At 36.1% G+C, this 24,131-nt stretch overlaps 1 protein-coding gene across 2 annotated transcripts in view; it reads right to left on the reverse strand.

Moving 5' to 3' along the window:
- Positions 1–24,131, reverse strand: part of CNTNAP5 (contactin associated protein family member 5) — a 761,255-nt gene that overhangs the window by 358,714 nt on the left and 378,410 nt on the right. The window contains exon 7 of one of the 2 annotated variants that reach the window (XM_063097434.1): positions 21,259–21,399. In XM_063097434.1, the coding sequence (XP_062953504.1) occupies positions 21,259–21,399 (141 nt within the window). Of the gene's footprint in view, positions 1–21,255; positions 21,400–24,131 lie in introns of both variants that reach the window. The other variant, XM_063097424.1, reaches the window with a different exon arrangement.

The raw sequence follows: 24,131 nt of genomic DNA on the forward strand, positions 1-24,131 counted from the left end.
TGTATGTCACTGGGAGAGCACATAACAAAGCATTGTAACAGGTCTTCATGAAACACCTTTTGATTTGAGCTTGTTAAGATAAACAGAAAGAAGAGGAGTTGAGAAGAGGGAGAGATGATGGGGGAACACAAGCACTGGGAGGAAGGCCAGGATGCACTTCAGGAGTTTAAGGGAGACTAGCCACATGGCATCAACATGCATAGGCAACATTTTGTTTCTGCCAAAGGAGGCCTTCAGGGATAGAGATGGAACTCCTTAGGGTTTCATTTGAAGGAGAGAAGTGTCTTTAGTACTGGAGGGAAGGCCTCACTAATGGCACATGGGCAGTTTACAAGATGGTCTCCCACAGGGCCCTCTCTCCTGGCATGTCAGCAGCAGCCCACTGCAGGCACCAGCAGACAGGGATCCACTGAGAGCAACAAGCCACCTCTGGCCTCAGAGATTCTCTTGATTTTGCCTCTTTTTTGCACTTCCGAATCTACTAGCCGCCAGGTTCAGCTCCTTGGCTTTAGAGTCGGTTTTGGCTCCCTGCCTGTTGGTGTCTCAGTTTCTGGCCCTGTATATTGTGCTTATTCACTGTGCACTAGGGATGACACCTCCACCCAAGTGTTTGTCTTTTGCAAATAGTGGTGCCTTTCACTTACAGAAAAACCCAGAAGAGGACCTTGGGAGTTAGAGGATGTGAGGAAATTAAAAAAAAAAAAAAAAAAAGACCAATGATTAAATTGAAAACCTCTTAGTTTACATTGGAAGATAAAACTGCAACTCTATCCTGAGCACTCTTTAATTTCTGTTACAAAATACCATGTAAAGCTATTTGGAAATGCAAATCAAGAAGTTCACAAATATTAACAATCATTTTTGACACTCTACTTTCACTTGAAAAAATCTGTTCTCAGGAAATAATCTAAAATTGGGCTAAGACACATATGCTGAACACCATTATTTATAAAAATACAGAATTGGGTTTGAAATTATAGGAATTTTACGTAAATTATGGCATATACATAGACATACTCTTTTGCCACCTTTGGTAGAAATCATTATGGTTAAGCATGAAAATTTCTTATAATATTAAATTAAATGAAAGAAATAAAAAGTTGCAGATATAAATCCGGTAAAATACACCCATATAAATATATAGATATAGAATAATTTGCTAAATAGCTTCTCTTTCTGGGTGATGGAATTATGGCAACTTTTATTTTCACAGTTAAAGTTTTCTCTATTTCCATTATATTTAAAATGAAGAAATATAACTTTTATAAAAAGAGTTTTAGTTTAATAGTTTTCTATATAAGAATTCATTTGAAAACATTCATGATAAAAATATTCAGGGTTAATAATTACTATTAGGCCATTAGTGTAGATTACTGAGAGAAAGAAATAACAACAGTTAATCCAGGTAGGGATAGAAGCAGCTAGGTTTAAACCCAATGACCACTACTTTTAAATGGTTTCTACCTTGAATGATTTCAGAATCACTTGTCCCTTCTACTTCAATCTTCGGAGATGTGTCTATTCCATGAAAAAGTACGTCCTTCTGGTAGCAAGGCCAAAGGAAGATTGTGTGTGTGTGTGTGTGTGTGTGTGTGTGTATGTTTTCTTCTCCAAACTCCTTTTCTTGGCCCATAAACAACACAACTTTTTACCCCCCACACAGGTATATGGGTCGTTTTCTAATGCTAAATTTACTTTAGTAAATGTTGTTAGCTCTGAAAACATAATACAGTCTTCTTGGTTTTGGGCTAAAGATTAGGAAAGTGGCAAGTATGAATGAAGGACAAATACTGCCAGCTGGCCTGGAAAATAAAGCAAATTTTCATTTCAATAATGAGTCTATTATAAAACCAGCTTCTCAATTTTACCAATAATATTTATAAAATGGAAAGAAACATATCTAATTCTCTCTAATTAAATATTTTACAATTTTCCTAATTAAATGAATTTAAATAAAGTGAAGCTGAGAAGTAAGGATGATAAATGTGATATACCACATTAGAAGATTAAATGATAAAATATGATCATCTCAATAGATTCAGAAAAAGTATTTGAAAAAAAGAATCAGCATGATTTTTAGTAAAAATTCTCAACAATATAGGCATATAAGGAATGTACCTGAACATAGTAAAGGCTATATAAGACAAGCCTATAGCTAAAATCATACTCAACATCGAAAAGTTGAAAGCTTTTCATCTAAGATCAGGAACAAGACAAGGATACCCACTCTCATCACTTGTATTCAACAAAGCACTGAAAGTCCAAGCCCCTAACAAGAAGGAAATAGTAAAAAATGAATAAAAGGAATCCAAATCATAAGGAAAGAAGTAAAATTGTCTCTGATTGCATATGACATAATCTTATACAGAGAAAATCCTAGACTCCACCAAAAAACTGTTAGAACTAATAGATAAATTCAGTAAAGTTGCAGGCTACCAAATCCACATGTAAAAATCAATTGTGTTTCTATACAATAACAAAAAACCCTTTAAAAAAGGAATAAAGAAAACCATCTCATTTATAGTAGCATTGAAAAATGGAAAGATATCCCATATTCAAGGATGATAAGAATTAATATTATTACAATGTTCATACTGCCCAAAGTGATCTACATATTTAACACAATTCCTATGAAATTTCTGAAGACAAACTTCACAGAAATAGAAAAAAAAAAACTCCTAAAATTCACACAGAACTACAAAAGACCCCAAATAGCCAAGGCTATTATGAGAAAAAATGACAAAGCTAGAGGCATCACACTTACTGATTTCAAAGTATATTACAAAGCTGCAGAAATCAAAACAGAATGGTACTGGCATAGAAGATACACACAGACCAATGAAACAATTGAAAGCTCAGAAATAAAACCATGCACAATTGGGAAAGGATAGTTTCTTCAACAAATGGTATTAGGAAAAGTGTAAATCCACCTGCAAAAGAATGAAATTGGATCTTTATCTTATGTCACTCAATGTAAGATCTGAAGCCATGAAACTCCAAGAAGAAAACACAGGAAAAAGATCCTTGGTTTTGGCGATGACTTATTAGATATGAAACCAAAAGCACAAGCAATGAAAGAAAATATAAATAAGTCAGTTCATATCAGAATAAAAACTTCTGCACAGGAAAGGAAACAATCATCAAAATGAAAAGGCAACCTATAGAATGGGAGCAAATAATTGCAAATTTTATATTTGATAAAAAGTTAATATTAAAAATATGCAAGGAATTTATACAACTCAATAACATACACAAAAGAAAAGAAAACAAACAAACAAACAATATGATTAAAACATGGGCAACGGATTTGAACAGAGATTTTTTCCAAAGAAGACATATAAATGACCAACACATATAAGAAAGAGTGTTCAACATTATTAATCATTTAGGGAAATGCAAATTAAAATCACAATGAGATATTACCTCACACCTGTTAGGATGGCTATAATCAAAAGACAAGAGATAACAAATAAGTGTTGGCAAGGATGTAGAGAAAAAGGAACCCTGGTACACTGTTGCTGGGAACGTAAATTGGCATAGCCACTATGGAAACAGTATGGAGGTTCCTAAAAAGCTTAAAAATAGACCTACCATACAATCTAGCAATTTCACTTCTGGATGGATATTTAAAGAAAATGAAATCTGTATTTCAAAGAGATTATCTGCACTCCCACGTTCATTGCAGCATTATTCACAGTAGCCCAGAAGTGGAAACGACCTAAGTGTCTCTCAACAGATGATTTGATAAAGAAATTGTGGTACGTATGAATATATACAATGAAATATTACTCAGCCATAAGAAAGAGGGAAATCCTGATATTTGCAACAACACGGGTGCATCTAGTGGGCATTATGTTAATTAAAAAAGCCAGAAACAGAAAGACAAACACATAGAATCTCAAAAAGTCTAGCTGATAGAAGCAGAGAGTAGAACAGTGATTGCCACAGGCTGGGGGGTTGGACTGCTGATCAAAGGGTATAAATTTTCAGTTATAAGATAAATAAGTTCCAAGGATCTAATGTATGGAATGGATGGTGATGATGGGTTAATTAATTTAATTTTGATAATCGTACACAATATATGTGTATTTCAGATTATTACATTATATACCTTGAATATGTATACAGTCTTTTCCAATTAACTATTTTAAAATAAAAAAAATAAATAAAAGAGAATTGGCTACTGGAATATTTATATTTGTGGTGAGAGCATAGATAAATATAATCTAGCATAATGCATGCCACTTAGGTGGTTTTAAGTTTCCTGGTAGCCATATTTTTAAAAAAGTAAAAAGACATAGTTTAACTTAATTTTAATTTTAATACTGGATTATTTAACGCAATACACACAAGTACTATTTAAACATGTAATCAATATTAAAATTATTGTGCAATAATATTAATTACTGTGTAAATCATTCTACTTCTTTCATACTGTGTTCAAATTTTAACATGTATTTTATCCTTAAAATATATTTCAATTTGCACTAAATATACTTACTTCAAATGCTCAATAGCCAAACATGGCAGTGGCTATCATATTGGAGAGTTCACGTTCAGTGCACCATTATAAGGGTGATGGCTGAACTGAGTTTTCCAACTCTGACACTGAGAAGTTGTATTACTTGTTATATGAGAACTCGCATATACTGACCTTTATTGTTCAAAGACATTGTGGCAGAGATCCCAAGTTGCCTACTAAAAATTCATTCTTTTTGCTTTCCTTGGTAGTGGGTCACTGATTTATTGGAGGAAATAATGTGCCCAAATGGATGACTACATTTCCACACCTCCCTTCTAGATATGTGTGGTCAGGTGACAGAGTCTGGCCCATGAGCCATGGTGTAGCAGAAGCAGTGGATGGGATTTCCTGGAAGGCTTCTGAAAGGGAGCTGACTCAGCTGGGAGGAATACCCCTATTGTCTTCACCTGTTCCTTTCTTCTGCAGCCTGGCATGAAAATAGAATACTGCAAGTTCCAGTAGCCTATTGGAATGTTCAGAATGGAAGAAACGGAATTAGAATGTCCAAGCAGGAGGATAGAAGGATCTGGCTATCTGATTACTTCATGAGGCTGACAGTCCTATGTTTTTGTTTCATTTTGGGAAGGTGGGGGTTGGTTCTCACAGACAGCTGATACAAGTACTTTAAGTGATTTTCAGACTCTAAGTAATTGTTGTGGGTTGAATTGTGCCCCCTTGCCCCAATTTCATGAATTGAAGCCCTAGCCCCTAGTGCCTTCGAATGAGACTGTATTTGGAGATAGGACCTTTGAAGAGGTGATTCAGATAAAAAGAGGCTGTTAGGGTTCACCCTAATCCTATATAACTGTGAAGACACAGGGAGCAGATGGCCATCTACAAGTCAAGGAAGAGACCCTCAAGAGAAACCAATCCTGCCAACGCCCTCATCTTCAACTTTCAGCCTCCGCAACTGTGGGAAAGTAACCTTATGTTTAAGCCAGTGTGTGGTATCTTGTTATGGTAGCCTGAGTAGACTACAAATACAGTGATAAAGGAAATTTAAATGGTTCTCTTTAATGACATCTCTGAATGGAAAGATATTTTAGAGATTACCTAGAGAAACCCTTCTCAGTCATAGACAGCAGCAGAAAGAACAAGTGAATGGTGAAGTTTACACGATGAACTTCACTAGCTACCTCGTGACTAAGTGGGATGAAGAACCCACTTCTCACTCACACAGCGCTCTTTCTAATCAGGCCACACCACCCCTGCTGAATCAGGGCAGTGGGGGAAAGGCACCCCAACACCATCGTCTAACTCTCTGTCTCCAGGCAGCTAAAAGTCAGACTGGGCAAAGGACCTCTTAATTACATGTGAAGATCTCTAGGTATGGAGAGAATCAGACTCCTTCTGGAGGATGCTCCAGTGCTAAATGGAGAGACATTCTTTCTCACAGCTAATCAGACCCTGCCAATGTCTCTTAGTCTAATCATCACAACATAAAATTAAAAATAATATTTAATCTTATAAATAAATACAGTATTTATTATGTACTTCCTATTTGTAGTATGCTCACTTCCTTACTGAAAATTCAAATTACTCATTTCTCCTCTTATTAAAAATGCACTCACTTTTTCTACATTTACTGATTGCCACTTTCATAATGTAATTTTATTTTAGTAAAAATTTAGAAATTTAGTGATTAGAGCAGAATATAGAATGTGATTAAAGCATATCACAGGTCCAGCGGTTAGCTCAGTTGGTTAGAGCTCAGTCCTCAGTGTTACAACACCTAAGTCAAATGTTCAGATCTCCAGACTGGCCAACGACCAAAAAAAAAAAAAAAAAAAAAAACACTGCATATCACAGCAGTTAAGTAAGCAAGGATTTAGCATCAGAACCCTGGATGGACACTAAGTTTTGTCACTTACTAGATATGTATCTTCAGTATTGTTGAGCTTTAGTTTTCTCAACTAAAAAATGAAACCACTCTTATCCCCTTTGATAGAGTTATTTCAAGGACAAAAATAGATAATTATGAAAATCAGTTGACAGTATATCTAGCACATATTAAATGTTCAGTAGGTTATTATTTTCATTCAAGTGTTGATAACAAGGAAAAAAGCAATTACACCAAAAAATAGTCCTTTTAAGTAGAAGACGAGAAATTCCACATCTGTATAGTATTTTTTTAATAAAATATGCTTTATTGATTTAATATTTAAGGTGTACAACAGGATGTTTTGATACGCAGTTACATAGTGAAATAGTTATTACAATCAAACAAGTTAACATATCCATCATCTCACATAGTTACCTTTTTTGTGGTAAAAGTTCTTAAAATTTACTCTCTTAGCGAATCTCCAGCAACAACACAATGCTATTACCTATAGTCCTTGTGCTAGCATTAGATCCCTAGTCTTACTTATCCTACATAACTGAAACCTTGTAGCTTTTGATATCTCCACATTCCCCTATCCCTCAACCCCACTCCTGGTAACCACCATTCTACTCCATGTTTCTATGTAGTCAAGCTTTGTTTTTATTAGATTTCATTGTAAGTGAGATCATGCAGAAAATCCATATCTGTATAGTATTGTTTATGAGTTCGTTTGATGAGAATATAGGTGATTTTTTTTTCTTTCTGCTCTTCTGTGGTTTCCAAATTTCCGATAATCTGTAAGCATTATTTTTTTCCAAAAGTAATGGGAGTAAAACATTATTTTTAAGATACTTATTGGTTCATATTTTGGTTGTTCAGTTACACTGGTGAGAGGGCTATGATTCTTGTGCTTTCCCAGAGCAGTGTGAGCCCTAATAATCTCAAGGCTCCTATGAAACATGGGTACTTAATGCTTTCTATAGTGGGTACGACGGCTGCAAGCATATCTGAGTCACAAGCCGAAAATTTTCCACACGTGCCATAGATTGCCAAACCCTGGTATAAACACTCAACTTTGTGAATAAAAACATGAAAGAAGAGATGTCGAGATTGTCTTGGCGCTTTTTGCCAGCCATCACACTGAATTGAAAGTCTGATTCAATTCACCTGCTTTCTAGTTTACTGGAATCCTACGGAAAAAGTATTTGCTATTGTTGCAATCTGAAAGAATATATGTTCCCACACTCATGGAATAAAGAATATTTGCCAAAGCTTGCCTAGAAAACCGAAGACAACTTCTGGAGCTGTCCAATCTTCCATTCACTTTGGGAAGCTGACATTTAATGTTCCATGATAAAGATCCAATTTTCAGCCATGGTTCTTGCAGTATTCTGTACAAATATACTCTGCTTATACGTGTCCACATGTGGCACATATAACTGGAGTAAATGGTGGGTTTTAGAACATGCCCTAACCCCAAAATCTGTTTGGACATGAGATTTCTATCGAACACATCAGCTGTAGTTTATGGAGGCTAAATACATCTGTTTAGCCTTGTTCTTGACCTCAGAGGTACTTTCTCAAAGACTCAGTCAATCTGTTATTTTTCATTTTTTAACTATCATTATTATTTTTAAGGATAAGATGCATATTTAGCAACTGGATCATATTGATGCCATAGGGACAAACATGAATATCCTTTAAAGGGCTTGCTTCCTTGGCTGTAGCAAGGCAAATTTTGGACCTTGTTACAGCATCAGGGAAAATAACTGAAGTAATAACGGGCCACCATTGGGGAGACTGAATAACCCAGTGGGCTGACTTACAAGTGCAGTGATTGAGTTGGACTATGGTATTAGAGAAAACGTAGAAAGAAATGATAGGGAAATAAAACAATTTCAAAGGAAGAGGGTAAGCTGCATAAGAAAATCTTTTGGCAAAATATGAGGAAGAAGTTTTTGTGAGAATTTCAACATAATAAATCCTCATGTCGGGGAGTAAATTGTTTGGATGCTTCAAGTACAAGTCCTCCAGCAGAGTGTTCTAAACTTTCTGAGTATGAGACATTCTTTCTAATGTAATAAATTATGTGAGCCTGTAAATAAGAGTAGTTGTAGTTTCACTATTTTTTATTGAACATGTATGTCCTGACAAGGTTGAATAAATTGATACTTTACTAATCACAAGAGCTTAGATTTATATACAGTATTTTTGTACTTCATGAATTTGTGAGATATGCTAGTGTTGTCTATGACTGTGCTCAGGCAACATTTGATGTCACGCCTATATTCACATTTCTCTTTGCCTTCCCAGAACCCTCTTCCAGATGTTCCAGGCCACCAGGGTTTAACTTTGATTTGTAAAGGAAGAAAAGCAGTTAGTGGTTGTTCCGGTTATCCATTTCTGAGTCTCTCTCCAAAGCTATCTTTCTTTTCCCTGCTTTTTTTTTTTTTCTATTTTTTTAAAAAATTTTATTTTGTCGATATACATTGTGGCTGATTATTGCTCCCCATCACTATAACCTCCCTCCCTTCTCCCTCCCCCCTCCCCCCCAACAATGTCCTTTCTGTTTGCTTGTCGTATCAACTTCAAGTAATTGTGGTTGTTATATCTTCTCCCCCCCCCCGGTTTTGTGTGTGTGTAAATTTATATATTAATTTTTAGCTCCCACCAATAAGTGAGAACATGTGGTATTTCTCTTTCTGTGCCTGACTTGTTTCACTTAATATAATTCTCTCGAGGTCCTTAACAAAGCAGTTAGACCCTGTAAACAGTTCTCTTTTGCTAGCTGGTAAATGTTAGGCCTTGTCAGTAGGGGGCACTAGAGGGCCACTGCAGGGTGATGGGGTCAGAAGACACTTCCAGGTTCCTGTCCTCCATCATTGTTACTCAGTGCTGGCTTCTCGCAGCTTGAACTACTTCTTTGGTGAGTTTCTTTGCTACCTGCAGGCTTCAAGTTCCCTTGGTAACCACACCCTCATGAAGAAGGCTGAATCTCAGCCAGGAAGGTGGTTAGGGGAAGCTTTTTTATTCCTTATTGCTTAACTGTCTCTCTCAACCTACAGGAAGTACCTGATTCTTTGCATTTGCTATTTTTTGGACCCCTTAGAATCCTATTTTACCCATTTTAGTAGTTAACCACCTTCTGACCATTATATATATAATTTTTACATATATTTTATACATGTAAATCCTTTACAAATGTCTATCTGAACCTTGACAGATAGAGATATCTTCTGAATCTTGTGACAAAAGGTGAACGAAGGGTTTCTAAGAAGACAGCCCAGCTGTGCTACATGGAAAGATCCAGTGTCAAGTCCCTACTTACTCAGGGTCCTGGTGATTCGAAAGGAACACTTACAGAATATTATTAGGAACTTGTAAAGACAAAGAAAAAAAAGTTTAATTTTATCTATAAAGTTCTCCTTATCTAAAATTTAAACCAGAGTTCTTGGCCTGATGTCTACTGATAGACTTCAGGGCATCAAGGAGACCTCAAAAATGTTATGCAAAATAAAGCGTATTCATAGTTTTCATTGCATTCTTAAAGGGGTGTGTGCCCTTTAAAATATTAATAGTCACTGATCTAATACCATCAGTGCTGTACTTGTAAAAGGCCATTTATAGAACAGGATAGAGATTCTCACAGAACTGTGGTCTTCATGGGAAACAAGCAATGAGAAATGGTGAGCAGAGTGGGACAATAAAACTAATTATGAAAATATCATTAGCTGTTAGTGATTCAAGGCCTATAATATACTAGGAGTCACTCTGTAAATGCAAAGTAGGCTTGGTTAGCGCTACCATGCAGATGGAGACACTGAAGCAGGAAGAGGTTAAGTAACTTCATCCAGATTCTGCATCTACTAGGTGGTAATGCTGGGATTTAATTATACTGCCTGCAACAATCACACTCTTCCTCGACACATAGTGCCTCCACCCATGTATATTTCCTGACCATCACATATTTAATACTGTAAGTGACACAAAAGTTGTTTCTTTTGTGAAACTTATAAAATACTTTGGGTGATAGGAATTACTTTTGCACAGAAATAGACTAGAATAAAACATATTGTTTCCCATGTGACCACCTTAAGCTTTCACATATACCATGTCCCTACTTAGACCACCTTTTTATCACCTTAAAATTGCCTTAGGGGTACCTTTTATTCAAAGCCCACGCCAAATTGCTGCACTTTCATGAACGATGAACTGTTTCCTGAACCTTCTCCACCTGTGATTTTTCTTTCTTAACTCTTGTGAACAATGTTTGAGTCTTGCGATTGGAGTGCAGTGGCTGGGGTGTGGTAGACAGAGGCAGTGTTGGGCTGCATGAGCTAGAGGCATGGTGAAAGTAAAGAGGAAGTATCCTAGAAAACCAGAATCATGTAAAGTAATCAAGGTAATGAAACAAACAAAAAGTGCCCATCAGACCATGAAGGCAGGTGAGATGAGAAGTGGAGGGTGGCTATCTACTGTGGCCAGGAGAGCAGCTGGAAGGCCTGAGGATTGATTGCTGTGAACACAGTAGGTGATCAATAATTGTATTTTGATGGTGATGATGGCTCAAGTTGTGCCTTGTTATATATAAATAAGGTTCACAGCAAGGGAAATGTTATGAGCCTGAGAGTTTGGAGAGGCTCCAAGGAGAAGGTGGGACACAGAATGTACCTGCACAGGGTCAGTGGACATAGCACATTCAGCACTCCTCCCTTCCCTGCTCAAGTGCAGATTCTGCTATGGACCACAGACCCTGGACAGGACCTGCACTTCCTCCCAGTGTGTGCTCCAGGAAGCACTGGTAATCACTGGAGTTGACAAAGCAGGGCAGGCACACAGGGGACTCACATGAGCAACCCCTATTGGTGGTTTTGTTTTTAAAATTTTCAGTCTTCTACATTATTTGCTCTGTAGCCACTGGCCCCAACCTCCTAGTGTCTCCCTGAAACTTGGACTGGTCTGGCTTTCATCCAGTTCCCACAGGGTCTCCCCACAATGCAGCAACTCAGGGTTTCCTTGTGAACACAGCTTGGGGGCTCCAGGACGCTGCTGTATTCTGAGAATGAGCAACATGTTTTGAGCATCACCCTGTTTCAGGATGTGAACCCTACTTGTGCATTTGGAGAAGGATGGTTAGTTTGAGGCTAGATCAGAGAAGAGGAGAAGAAGAACGAAAGGCAGCTCAGCTGGTACAGAGGAAACACGGAATGAGAAGGCTGAGAAGAGGATAAGCATGTAGTGTGCCCCAGAAACAGTGAGCAGCCTGGGCCTGCCTAGTAAAGAAGCACTGGTAAGAAGTTTCAATATACAGAAACAAACTTCTGTATATTGAAAGAGCTGATTATATCAGTTTTGAAATCCCCCCAAAAAAGTTTCCATTCACCTAGGAGGAATACAAGAGCCACTGGAAGCAGAAGGCTGTGTTTCTGGGGAAGCACTTAATCCCTATACAGACTCCCAGCCATCTCCTGCAACCCAGGAGGAAGAGCCTGGCAGCCACATACCAGAGACTAAAGACTCTGAGAGCCATGAGACACTCCACCCTCTCCTGCCACCTGCCTTTCTCTTGCCAAAGGCTAGAATTCTGCTGCCCAAACTCTTACATTGCAAGAGACACCCAGGAGAGAGTTCTTTGGCAATTAGCAAATGAGATAGGGAACATTTCTGAAATATCTCATTGGTCTTCATTACCCAGGTAAACAGTGCTGTTCACAGATCTGTCCAGCCTTGTATTTTTTTTTTCTTCACTTTGACATGAAAGTCATTCAGGACTCTAGGAAAAAATAGATGTATAATAAAAATGAATAAAAGCTGATGGTATAGTGCTTTCCAGAAGAGGAGGAAGAAGACTGCGAATGACACAGCCGCAGACTATATATCATTGACTTTCTCTAGTCCTGAGTATAAGGAACCTTTTAGTATAAAGTGCAGATAATAACGTCTGCCCCCTGCCTGACTCACACAGATGTTTCAGGGACAGAAGAACGAATAGACTACAGCTCTATCAGTCATCCCTCCATTTAATGCCCCCTGGCACTAGCACTGTGATCTATGGCATTGTCTGTAAGATGTCTCTCTGACACAAGATGTCTGCAAATGAAGGAACTGTCATTGCTGTTATTATTGGGGGGAAAAGCATAGAAAACATGCTCAGCTCATTAGCTGGAAGTTTTGCATAGAAGAAAAGCACCTCAAGTTGATTTCAACTTTCATTTAGCCCCACTCTTTTAAAAGGACCTTGAATATTCAAATGACTAGAAAGCATCAGGTGAATCTGCAGAAAAAAGAGGGTCTTTCATATACTGTGGGTGGGCATGGAACTTGGTGCAGACTAAACAATACAGGTTGAGTCAAAAATCCATAATCTTTCATTCAGTAATCATTACCTCTAGTCATCCATTTTAAATTTCAGAAAATTATTTTTACATCATGATTGTAATCTCAATGTTATTTTTGGCAATAAAAAGTCAAAAAACTCAAATTTTAAAACAGTAGATTCTTAAATGAGCTATGGTGAATTGATTTAATGTTTAAATGATGTTTATAAATAAAGACATATAAATTATTCATAAAAATTTTAAAGACAATTAAAATTCTTTAAGAAAAATATTGACTATAAAAAGCAACACATAGCATTATCAATAAAATATGGTCTATGCTGTGGAATATACTATAAAGCATATGTACTTCACAGGGCCTGGTTTTCCAAAGACTTGCAGTTTCAAATATTGACCTTGTGGAGGCTTTGTTGATAGCCTTACTGGAATGTCATCTGGCTTGTTTCACTGAAAGTTACCAGCCTATATTGTTAAACTATAACCCCACCTATGTTCTCTTCCTGTAACTTCCTGGTCTGGAAAATAAATGCAGGAAGAGAACCCCAATTCAGGGTTAATTTCCCAAGGAAGGGTTGCCTCTCACTGGAGGGTCCCAGGGAAGTTAACTGCTTTGGGATCTCTCACTGCTCGGAAGAGATGGGCTTTGAGTAATCCTTTGTATTTCCGTCACCCGGGGGAAGTGGGGTGACAAATCCATGGGGGATGAAGCAACACAAGGTGACACTATGCTATATAAATGTATATTTAAAATGTAAACATGAAACATATTTAGATGAGAACAGTGTTTTCCTCTCTGGCTGGTTGAGTGCTCTATTCTGTATATTCCAATTTTTCATTAAGAAATACATAGAGATTTTTAAAAAACATTCTAAAGCAGTTTTCTTTGATCACTTCAAGTAGTGATTTCACCATATAAGCAAACGGAACTGGTTAGCTTAGAAAGTCATAAAACTAATTTTAGGTAAAGCAATTTTCAGAAAGGATGACTGATATGGACTGAAAGTTGTATCCCCCAACCCCCAAACTCATATGTTAAAATCAAACCCCCACTGTGATTAGAAGTTGGAGGCTTTCAGGAGGTGATGATGTTATGAGGTCATGGGATTAAAGTCTTTATAAAATAGGACCAAGGGAGCTTGTTCACCCTCCCACCATGTGAGGACACAGTCTGCAACATGGAGCGGGGACCTCGCCAGAACCTGCCCATGCTAGCACTCTGGCCTATGATTTCCCAGCATTCAGGGATATGAGAAATACATTTCTGCTGTTTATCAACCACCTAATTCATGACATTTTGTTACAGCTGCCCTAATGAACTAAGACAAGACCATTCCACAACTAGTTTATTATCTTTTAATTTTCAGTAAGCTACATTATTCTTTATATGACCTTGAAATATTTAATTTTAATTTTTTCAAAGAAAGGAAGGAAGAAACTGGTCAGAAAGCTACTAACTTGGATATAAATTTTCCAGAGTATGAGGAGCACACAGCATAGACATAAGTGATGTGAATGTCAGCCTGGCTAAGTGTCAGTGCAAGACAGCTGGAATGTGGAGAGAGAAGACATGATATGTTAGTTGTTTTTTCAAATGGTCCCTTCCATCAAGGGAAAGTATCATTTATCACAGAGCATACTCACAGAGATAAAACATGATCCCGGGGACAAGCTGAAGAGATTATATGCTTCACTAGACAATAGGGAGTTGTCTCTGGGCAATTTTCATGAGCTTCTCGGTCACAGGAAGGTAAGGCAAAGATTGGTGTCACTCTGAGTATGTGTGGGTGTGCATGTGCAGATATGAACATGCATGCTCTCGTGTGCACTATTATCTCTGAGTGTGAGTGTTTTCTTGGCTTCAGAACTGCAAGAAATAAACAGTCATGCTCCGGTGGGTCTCCTGATAGCAGAGATGCAAACAAAAGACAATGTATTTTACAAAAGTCTGCTGTTGTTACTTATTCATATGACTGTTATACCCAAGTCCACAAGACCGCACTTGTTTTAAATATCTTCTTTTAAAGGAGTCTACCATTTGATCAAAGCTAGACTTGTGCTTGTCATCAAAATTCTTCAAACGAATGACATGGATATGTTTGCAGTATATTTACTCCAAACCTATTTCATGATTTATACATTTGGGGAATAAGCTAAATCTCAGATTCAAGAAAGAATATGAGCTATGTCTCATCTTATTTTATTATTTGGAAACTGTATGTGACTTCATTAATTATTGATCTAAAATGACCAACAAATATTGGTTTACATGCCAACTTCAATTGAATGGGTTAGTAAATGTTTTACTTAATAATATCTCCAATGTATTGAGTACTTCCTGTGGATAATGGACTGTGACAAACACATTACAAGCATATTTAATCCTCACACTAACTCTTCAAAGTAGGTACTTTAAGTGTCCCCATTTAATATGTGAGGATACCAAAGTTTGATAACATGCCCAAGTTCCCATAGTGGAGTGGGGATTAGGCACCTAGGGAGTTAGTCTCTCAACCAAGCTGGGGCCCCAGGAACACCGCATTGAGAAGACAATTAGGCTTCTTTGTAGAATGGGTGGAAAAGCATTTTGTGATTGTTGAGCAATTTCAGGCATGGGGTTGGGAGTGTCATTCTATGCGATTAATATTTGTCATCACCCATTCAATTCCTTGATTTCAGTTATTTAGAGACAAAGACACAGAAGTTAATTGACACAGTCAATTAGCTCCAAAGCCAGTTCTATAACCATCATCTTGCTATTAGCCATTTGTGTTTCTGTCCCCTTCTGAAGACGAAGTAAAGCAACACGAGCATTTCCACTATGCTCTTCTTTTAAGTAAGAAATAAAATCATTTTAAGACCTACAATGGAGTGAGTGAGACTTCAGCCAATCATGTTACTCTCCTTGCCTCTGAGAGAGGGACTATAATACTCAGAAAGGGTGACTCAAAAGAACATATCATTCCTTATGGAGTGCAAGATATGAAATTAATCATTTTCGGGAAACTATCATCAGGGCAACATATTTCTTATATTATTTGTATAATAACCCACATTACAGGTACTATATACACACTTCAATGAGCCATTTACTCTCTGATTGTTTATTAAATGGTGCTGTATTAGCATAGGATGAAGGATTTGAGGAAGAATAGTGAGGTATATTTTATGTCTACTTTAAGCTGTTAGTTTTACTGCATTTCAGGATGTGGAGGATCGTCTTGTAGTCAAATCGAGCTATAAAGACAAAATTGAATTATCCCCATGGAACAGCTGTTAAATCTCCAGAGGTTGGGCAGGTCCCACAAGAAAGGGATGACAGATTGCTGTGGGGATGCTGCCTGAATGCAGCCTGCTGGAGAGGCTTGTGCTAGATGAGGCAAAGGCTGGGGCTTCCTTGAGCATTGGAACACATTTTATAATTCATGGGTATTACCATACTCCTGCTGCCCGATTTGTTGATTCTTTGAATCTCCTAAACTCTAAACTTTCTAAGACTCAGTAACTGTAGGAAGGTCTGTGCATACTGGAAAAGCATAAAAACACCATTCCTTCCAAAAGCCCTTACTTAGCACCACAGTGACTTAGTGACTTGCAGCAAAGCTGGTTTTGTAGCAGATACAATGTCTTTGGGGAAAAATTTAAGCTTGTCTGCAGGAATAAAAGTTTGTACTTCAGTATTTAATATTGCAAACCCTTCCTTCCCACAAGGAATTCTTAAAAAAAAAAAAATACACTAGGTGTGCAAATGTGTATGTGTGTGTGTGTGTGTGTGTGTGTGTGTAAGAATATTCATTTAAGCAGAATGATGTAAGCAATTTGTAAGAAAAATAATATATATATATATATTTTTCCTTTAAATTGTGAAGGTTAAAACTAAGGTTATCTACGTGCACGCTAAAACTTTTCTTGAGATTTTTTCCAAGTGCATTCATGTTAAATGGATTCTTTATGCCTCATACTAACAACATTGTCAAATAAACCCTGAAGTATAAAGTATTCTGGCAAAGTTTTAAGGAACTTGGTAAGTGCTATAGTAGTTTCAAAATCATCAAAATATTTGTTAAAGTTAGGTTAATTATTATCTTAGAAAAAAAAATCATGTTAAGTGAAGTAAGTCAGGCACAAAAAGACAAATACTGCATGATCTCACTCATTTGGCATCTTAAAAAACAAAAAATAGTTCTCATAGAAGTAGAAAGTGGAACAGTGGTTAGCAGAGGCTGGGGGTAACGGGAAGAGAAGGTAAAGTGGTGGACTAATGGGTGAAAACTGCTCTCTACCCTAAGTGAACTATTATGCAGTGTGTGAACATACTGAAACAACACACTGTAACCCACAAGTATGTACAATTAAATGTCAAAATATTTTTAATTATAGAAAAGAAAAAAGATGATGGAGACTGCCAACATTCAGAAAGTCGTGTTTTCTCTTCTTATTGTCCCTTATTTTTCCTTTTCTGCTCTGCTTAATCAGTGACTATATTTAATATATCTAATCATTAGAAATATTTTCTAATGCATATTTATGTAGATTTACTTTATTAACATTGCCATAGGGATCTTAGTTAATTATATCTAAGGTTCCGCTCTCATACTTTCAAGCCCCAGTTTATGAACAACGGAAGTGAGCAATGTTTTCATGAGCTTATTGTATTTCCACTTGCTCTACCAACCCTTAGCAGGATGATGGACAGTGCTGCCCTTTGACATTCATGACAAGTTTAGTCTAAGCTAAACTTCTGGTAGCGTATGATTCCAAAGTAAGCTTTCTGGGTCCACAGTTTAAACTCAAAGGAACTGATATCTTACAAAATATTCTTTGAAAATAATACTGGGAAAACGATGGGCATGAGCGTGCTTTCCATGGATCAAATCTCCAGAAAAATGGAGACATTTTCTTGACTCAAGAAAAATGTCATTAGCAAGCCAGTGCTTAGGCTTAATTAGGAGACGGATAACCCAAGATCATGTGGGTAATGAAAGAATTGTCAGGCGCCTTGGACATGAGCCAGAGAAGAACAAGTAATGTCACTGGGTCTCCTAGAACCAGTCAGGGGTCTAACACTTTCTTAGAACCATCTTAGGGCCGAGCCCGTGGTGCACTTGGGAGAGTGCGGTGCTGGGAGCGTGGCGACGCTCCAGCCGCGGGTTCGGATCCTATATGGGAATGGCGTCGGAATCCCTATATGGGAATGGCCGGTGCACTCACTGGCTGAGTGCAGGTCACGAAAAAGACAAAAAAAAAAAAAAAAAAAAAAAAAAGAACCATCTTAAATCTTCCAAAATGAAGGAATCAGAAACTTGGTATAAACCTTTTAAAACACTGGAAACTTTTAATCTAAGTGTGTTTTCTCTGTCAAGCTAACCTGTTTCACACCCTAGAATCCACTTGTAACTGTAAGAAAAATGGGTTAATATACAACCCAAATTTAAACTATTTATTATAGTTTACACTTATCAAGGGAAAAAAACAAGCACATGGTCAATTAAATACCATAGTTCATACAGATAATTCAGCAACCAGATTGTAAAGAGAATCAGATTTTGCCTATAAATGACAGGGTGACCTACTCCTATGTATTTACTTATTTTTAAATGTCAGTTTATGGGAATTCCAATTCTGAGAATATGGAGTAGTATAATTTTGCCTATTCTCCCTGCTAAGTACAATTAAAACGTCTGAAATAATGTATTGAACAAACCAAAAGAGATTCTGAATGGTGCAGAGAAGATAGAGAGCAGCTGCAAAGATTTTGGGACCCAAGCCACATCATGGTGGAGAGTTGTCTGGGTTTTCTTTTTACCTTATATGTCCTAGTCATGTTGCTGAAGGATCAACAACCTAGAAATACCAAGTGGTGCAGACAATTTTTTTTTTTAAACTTGCCATTAGAAGCCTGCTCTCTCTAGCCAAAGGATGAGGAAAGAAGCAACACAATAAGACAGAAATATGTTTATACAATAACAGTAATGCTGTACCCAAGCCAAATATCATAGAAAAGACTATGGCCCCACTTCCATCTAACCACACTGTAATGAGGTGCCCCAAACCCTAACCAGGGTGGTTTCAGAGAAGACCAACATGGGAATCTCTGCAACCTGGAAGACCAATTTAGGGCTCTTGAAATTTAATCCTTGTCAGATAGTACCAAGTCTCTCCCTGTTGTATCAGTGGAGACCACATGGGGAGCCTGAGTTTCTACCCCACTCAGCAGTAATGAGGAATCTCACCCATTCCCTGCAGGGATGGTGTCAGAGATGGCTTAGTAGACAGTCAGTACTTTCACTATAGTCCAGTGATAACAAGGCACCCCTTGCCGTGAGCACACACACTAATGTTGCTGGAGGTCACACAGGGGGCAATAATAAGGCTTACCTACTCATCCTAGCCAGAGAGGCATCAGGGAAAACCTAGGGGAAAGCTGGAGCTCTCACACACCTGGTAGTGACAAGTAGCTCCTCTATTCTTAGGTTCAATGGGGGCTAAATGGGGAATCCGGATTTCTATCCCCAACTAACTGTACTGAAGAAAACACCCCCTATCCCCTGCTTGGACAGTGTCAGAGGAAAAGTTAGAACAGAAGGTTTAAATAAGATTCATTCATAATGTAATACCTGAAATACCAGGTTTCTATCAAATTCTCTTATACCAACAAACAAAATATTTCAAATTGAATGAAAAAGTATAATCAATAGATGCCAACACTAAGATGAAAGAGATGTTATAATTACCTGACAAACATTTTAAAGCAGCCATTATAATAAAAGTGCTTGAAGGAACAATTACACATGTGAAAGGAAGAAGAAAATACAAAGTCTCAATAACAAATAGAAAGTCTTAGCAAGAAAATTAAAGATATGAAGACGAACTGAATGAAAATTTTATGACTGAAAAAATACAATATCAGACATAAAAAATAAATGGGTACAATAACAGAATGAAGGGACTATAGAAGATATTTAGTGAACTTGAAGACATAACAAAAGGAATCATATAATTTGAACAACATACAAAATAGACTGAAAAAATAGACAGAAAATTAAACACTTGTGAAATTGTAACAGAAAATCTAGCATTCATTTCAGTGAAATTCAGGAAGGAGATGAGAAAAAGACAGGGATGAAAAAGTATTCAAATAAAACAAAAATAACATTATCTGACATGATTCTAAATAGAGAGGAGATAATAAGACATCCAAATAATAAGCAGGGGAATATAAAGGGACATAAAATGAAGTAAGGCTTCTGTACTTAACTCAAATTTGTAAAATTATTATACCAGTAAACTGTGATAACTTATGTGTGTGTGTGTGTGTGTGTGTGTGTGTGTGTGTGTATACATATATATATATAATATACCTAAGGAAACCATTAACAAATCTATACACAGACATATACTCAAACACTAAATAAGTCAAAATAGAATTATAAAAATTATTTAAGAAACACAAAGGAAGGTAGATAAGACAAGAGAGAAATGAAAAACAAAGAACAAACAGAAAACAAAAAGTAAACAGGCATTTAAGCCCTAATACATCATAGATTACATTAAATGTAAGTGGTCTAATTACACTAATTAAAAGGCAGAATTAAAAGACACTAATTAAAAGTACACTAAAAGACAGTGGATTTAAAAATGTGACCAAATTATACACTTTCTATAAGAAACTCACTTTAAATATGATATAAACAGGTTAAAAACAAAAGGATGTAAAAAGATATATCATGAAAACATTAATTAAAAGAAAGTAGAAGTGGCTATATTCATATCAGATAAAACAAACTTAGGAGCAAAGAAAATCATCAGAGACAAAGAACATTATGTATGTTAAAAGGGCTAATTCACCAGACACACATGATAATTCTAAACGTGTATGTACCAAGCAACAGAGACGAATAATGTAAGAAGCAAAAACTGATAGAACAGGAAAGAGAAGTAGTCAAATCCACAATTATAATTGGAAACATCAACATCTTTATTGAGCACCTACCATGTTCAAGGCACTCTGTGAGGTATTTTGCAGCAATAGTAAAAAAGAAAACACAGCCCTGACCCTCATGAAACTCATGGTCTACTAGGGAAGATGACTACTAATTAATTAGAAAATTGCTTAATTTGCTGGTGTAATAAATGCTACAAAGGAATTTAAAAAACACTAAAAGTTTAACCTCGCCTGTTCAAAATGAGCTACTTTTAATATCAGCAATAAGTAGACAAACCCATAGAATTTAATAGAATCTGTAATTCTCCTATTGTGTTTTCCAAAGATAATGAAGAAATCCATGTTAGCCCAGCGTAGACTGAAAGTCCAACCCACAGCTGAAATACAACCCACAGCCAGAAAAATGGAATTCTCTGGATGTCTCTAATATGTTTGTTTTTCCCAATAATGAAGTTCACACTGACTAAGTATCTGCCATTCCTCCTGCTCTCCAGTGTCACCTGGGAGGCTGAAGGGACCTTGAAGAACACAGAATAAACATGGTATGGAGAGGTGTGGGGGCAGGGCAGTGAAAGCAAGACTTACCCCAAAGTGGTAGAAACCATCAAGACAAAAAGATGGGTTGACTTACCACAGTATAGATCTGATGCTTTCGTCTCTTGGCCAGGTCAATTATGTTTACTCCATTGTAGTAAAGGTTTTCAATACATCCATGGAAGTTTTTCTTTAAAAAGGTCCCTGGTTTGCCTGGTACTGGAATTCCTCCAAAACTAAGCTTTATGGAGGGAAAAACGGAAATCAACTCTTAGTTATAAGCTCTGAAGTAATGAGAGAGGAAAATAAACAAGTGCATTTCAGTAGATCCAATTGTATGCATGAGCCAAGTGGCTCAAATAATTATAGATGCCACTTGATTACACATTTAAAAGGATACTGATTAGCTCATGTAAAAATAACTGTAATTGCTTGCTTCTTAAGGGCTTATTTTACAAAACCATTTTTTTCACTTCCTTTCCGAACCTTTATAATACTAAATTAAACAATAATTTACAGAAGGAAGGAAAAAAGAAAATCAACCTCTTTATATTTATCTCTTATGCAAGCATCTTAGAGAATATGGCCATATTAAAGCTACTGTACAAACAAAACATGCTTCTGTTCAGCTACAGACAGACCTAATTTAAAAGCCTGCATTGTGCCCAGAAAACCTTATGCAACAAGAGTATTTCCAAACTGTTGTCTATAAAGATGAAAAATAGGAAATAATCCAAATGTACTGTACAATTTTGTAAGACACATAATCAAGAATCAATATGATGCAATGCTACTTAGCTGTCCAGTAATAATTCTCATTAAACATTTGTGATAAAATGAGAAATAAGTGCAATGTTGATTTAAAAACGCAAGTTATAAATGCATGCAAACTATGACATTAGCAACAAAAAGCTGTGCATACTGTATAGGCTGGAGGAAACACACTGAACTGTAAATGGTGGTTCTTTCTGGAAAGGTTATGGATACTAGTTTTTTTCTTACCACTTTTCATTCCAGTAAATATTAACACAGTTTACTTTTTAATGAATATATTATCTAAAAAAATATACGACTTGTTATGACTACATTTTCTATTGTGCAAGAGAAAAGGATAGTTTCTGTAATCATGTTATGTTATTTAATAAGTAACTAAGTTTTTCCCCACTTTCACATTTTGAAATGTCACCTTCAGCAGGTACTTAAACTGTATCGATGTTTAGATACCTCTCTATCTCTCTCTGTTGCTCTCTCTCTCACGATGCTTTGGGAGGAAGCGTTTTCTCAGTCAGAATGTCTTCTCCTTACATAAATATCTACTGATATACCAAGGGCTACTTGGTATAATATAAACATAACATAAATGTTTATTTTTTTCCCACACTTCCACACTATTTAAAAAAAAAATGTCTCTTAATGCACTGCAATGGGTGATAAAGTAATCTTTTTATTTATTTGTTTTTATTGTAACATAATTGGCTGTACATATCTGTGGAGTACAGAGTTGAATATCATTACCTGTGTGCAATATGATGCTCAAATCAGGATAATTAGTATATTCAACATCATACAATGCAATCATTTTTCATGGTCCTTTATTAATTCCTCCCTTATCCCTCTCCCCCTCCCTCTTTCCCACCTCTGTTAACCTCAGTTCTGTACTCTTCTTTTGAAAGTTTAACATATTATTGTGATTATTGTGTCTTTTGTTCTTTTTTGTATTTATTTATTTTTTAGCTTCCACTTAGAAGTGAGTCCATGCAGTTTTTCTCTTTGTGTGCCTGGCTTATTTCATTTAATATGATTTTCTCTAAATTCATTCATGTTCCTGCAAATGGCAGTATTTCACTCTTTTTTATGGCAGAGTAGAATTCCATTGTGGAAATATACCACATTTTTCTTATCCAATCATTCAGTGATGGATATATAGGTTGGTTCCAACTCTTGGCTATTGTAAATAGAGTTGCAATAAACATAGGAGTGCAGGTATCCCTTCAATTGGATGATTTCCATTCCTTTGGGTATATAACTACTTTTACTTACTATTAATTTATTTTTAAAAGAAGATTATTTGATATTTTCATCTATTTTATTTTAAAATTTAATTTCATAATTCTTTTATTTAAAATAGCTTGTTGGAATTTTGATTAATAATTGATTATATACATTAAAATATTTACTTGGAGAAAAATGGGTATGTTTAAAAACATTTCATCGTTTTTTCCAAGACTCCAGTGTCTTTTTGTATTTTAAAAATAATTCTGATAAAGCCCCTCAAATAAGGTTATTTTTTTCTTTCCCTAGTTCACATATTAATTATTAAGTTAATTCCTATGAATTTCAAGCTTTTAAAAATTGCACTATATATGGAATTTTTATGTTCATGAAACTTTTTCTCATGTAAATGATATACTCATTCTATTGGTGCTGATTTATTTTCTCTGTCTGGATACTTGTACAAGTGGCCTTCAAAAAGTTCATGGGAAGATTTGTCTTATCTTATAATTCTATTTTTACACAAACTTTTTGAAGTAGTCTCATATATACTTTTATATTAAATCATTTTTTAAAGCTAATTTCTTTGAATTTGTGAAGGGTCTGATCATATGTCATATGTAAAACACTTTATTCTTTTTCAAATCAATTTTTATACTTTTTAAATTTTATTGTCATACCACAAGCTTCCTAAGACCTAGCTAAATTTTTAAAGAAGTATTAAGCAAAATAATGGTATAATACCTTGCTTAAAAAACAATAACCGCAATAACAACAAAACAAAAACTCCTATTTCCCAATACACACAATGCTAATTCTGACTCCACATTAAGGAGACATTCTTGTACTCCCATTTTACTCTTTCTTTCTTTCTTTGAAATAAAAATGAGCACTTTTGTATCCATTGATTTTTTTCAAAAAAAATCTATGTAATATAATATGGAGTATCTAATTTTTAATCTACTGATGGGTAGAATTATA

The sequence above is a fragment of the Cynocephalus volans genome, chromosome 1 (assembly GCF_027409185.1).
Source record: "Cynocephalus volans isolate mCynVol1 chromosome 1, mCynVol1.pri, whole genome shotgun sequence".
NCBI lineage: Eukaryota > Metazoa > Chordata > Mammalia > Dermoptera > Cynocephalidae > Cynocephalus > Cynocephalus volans.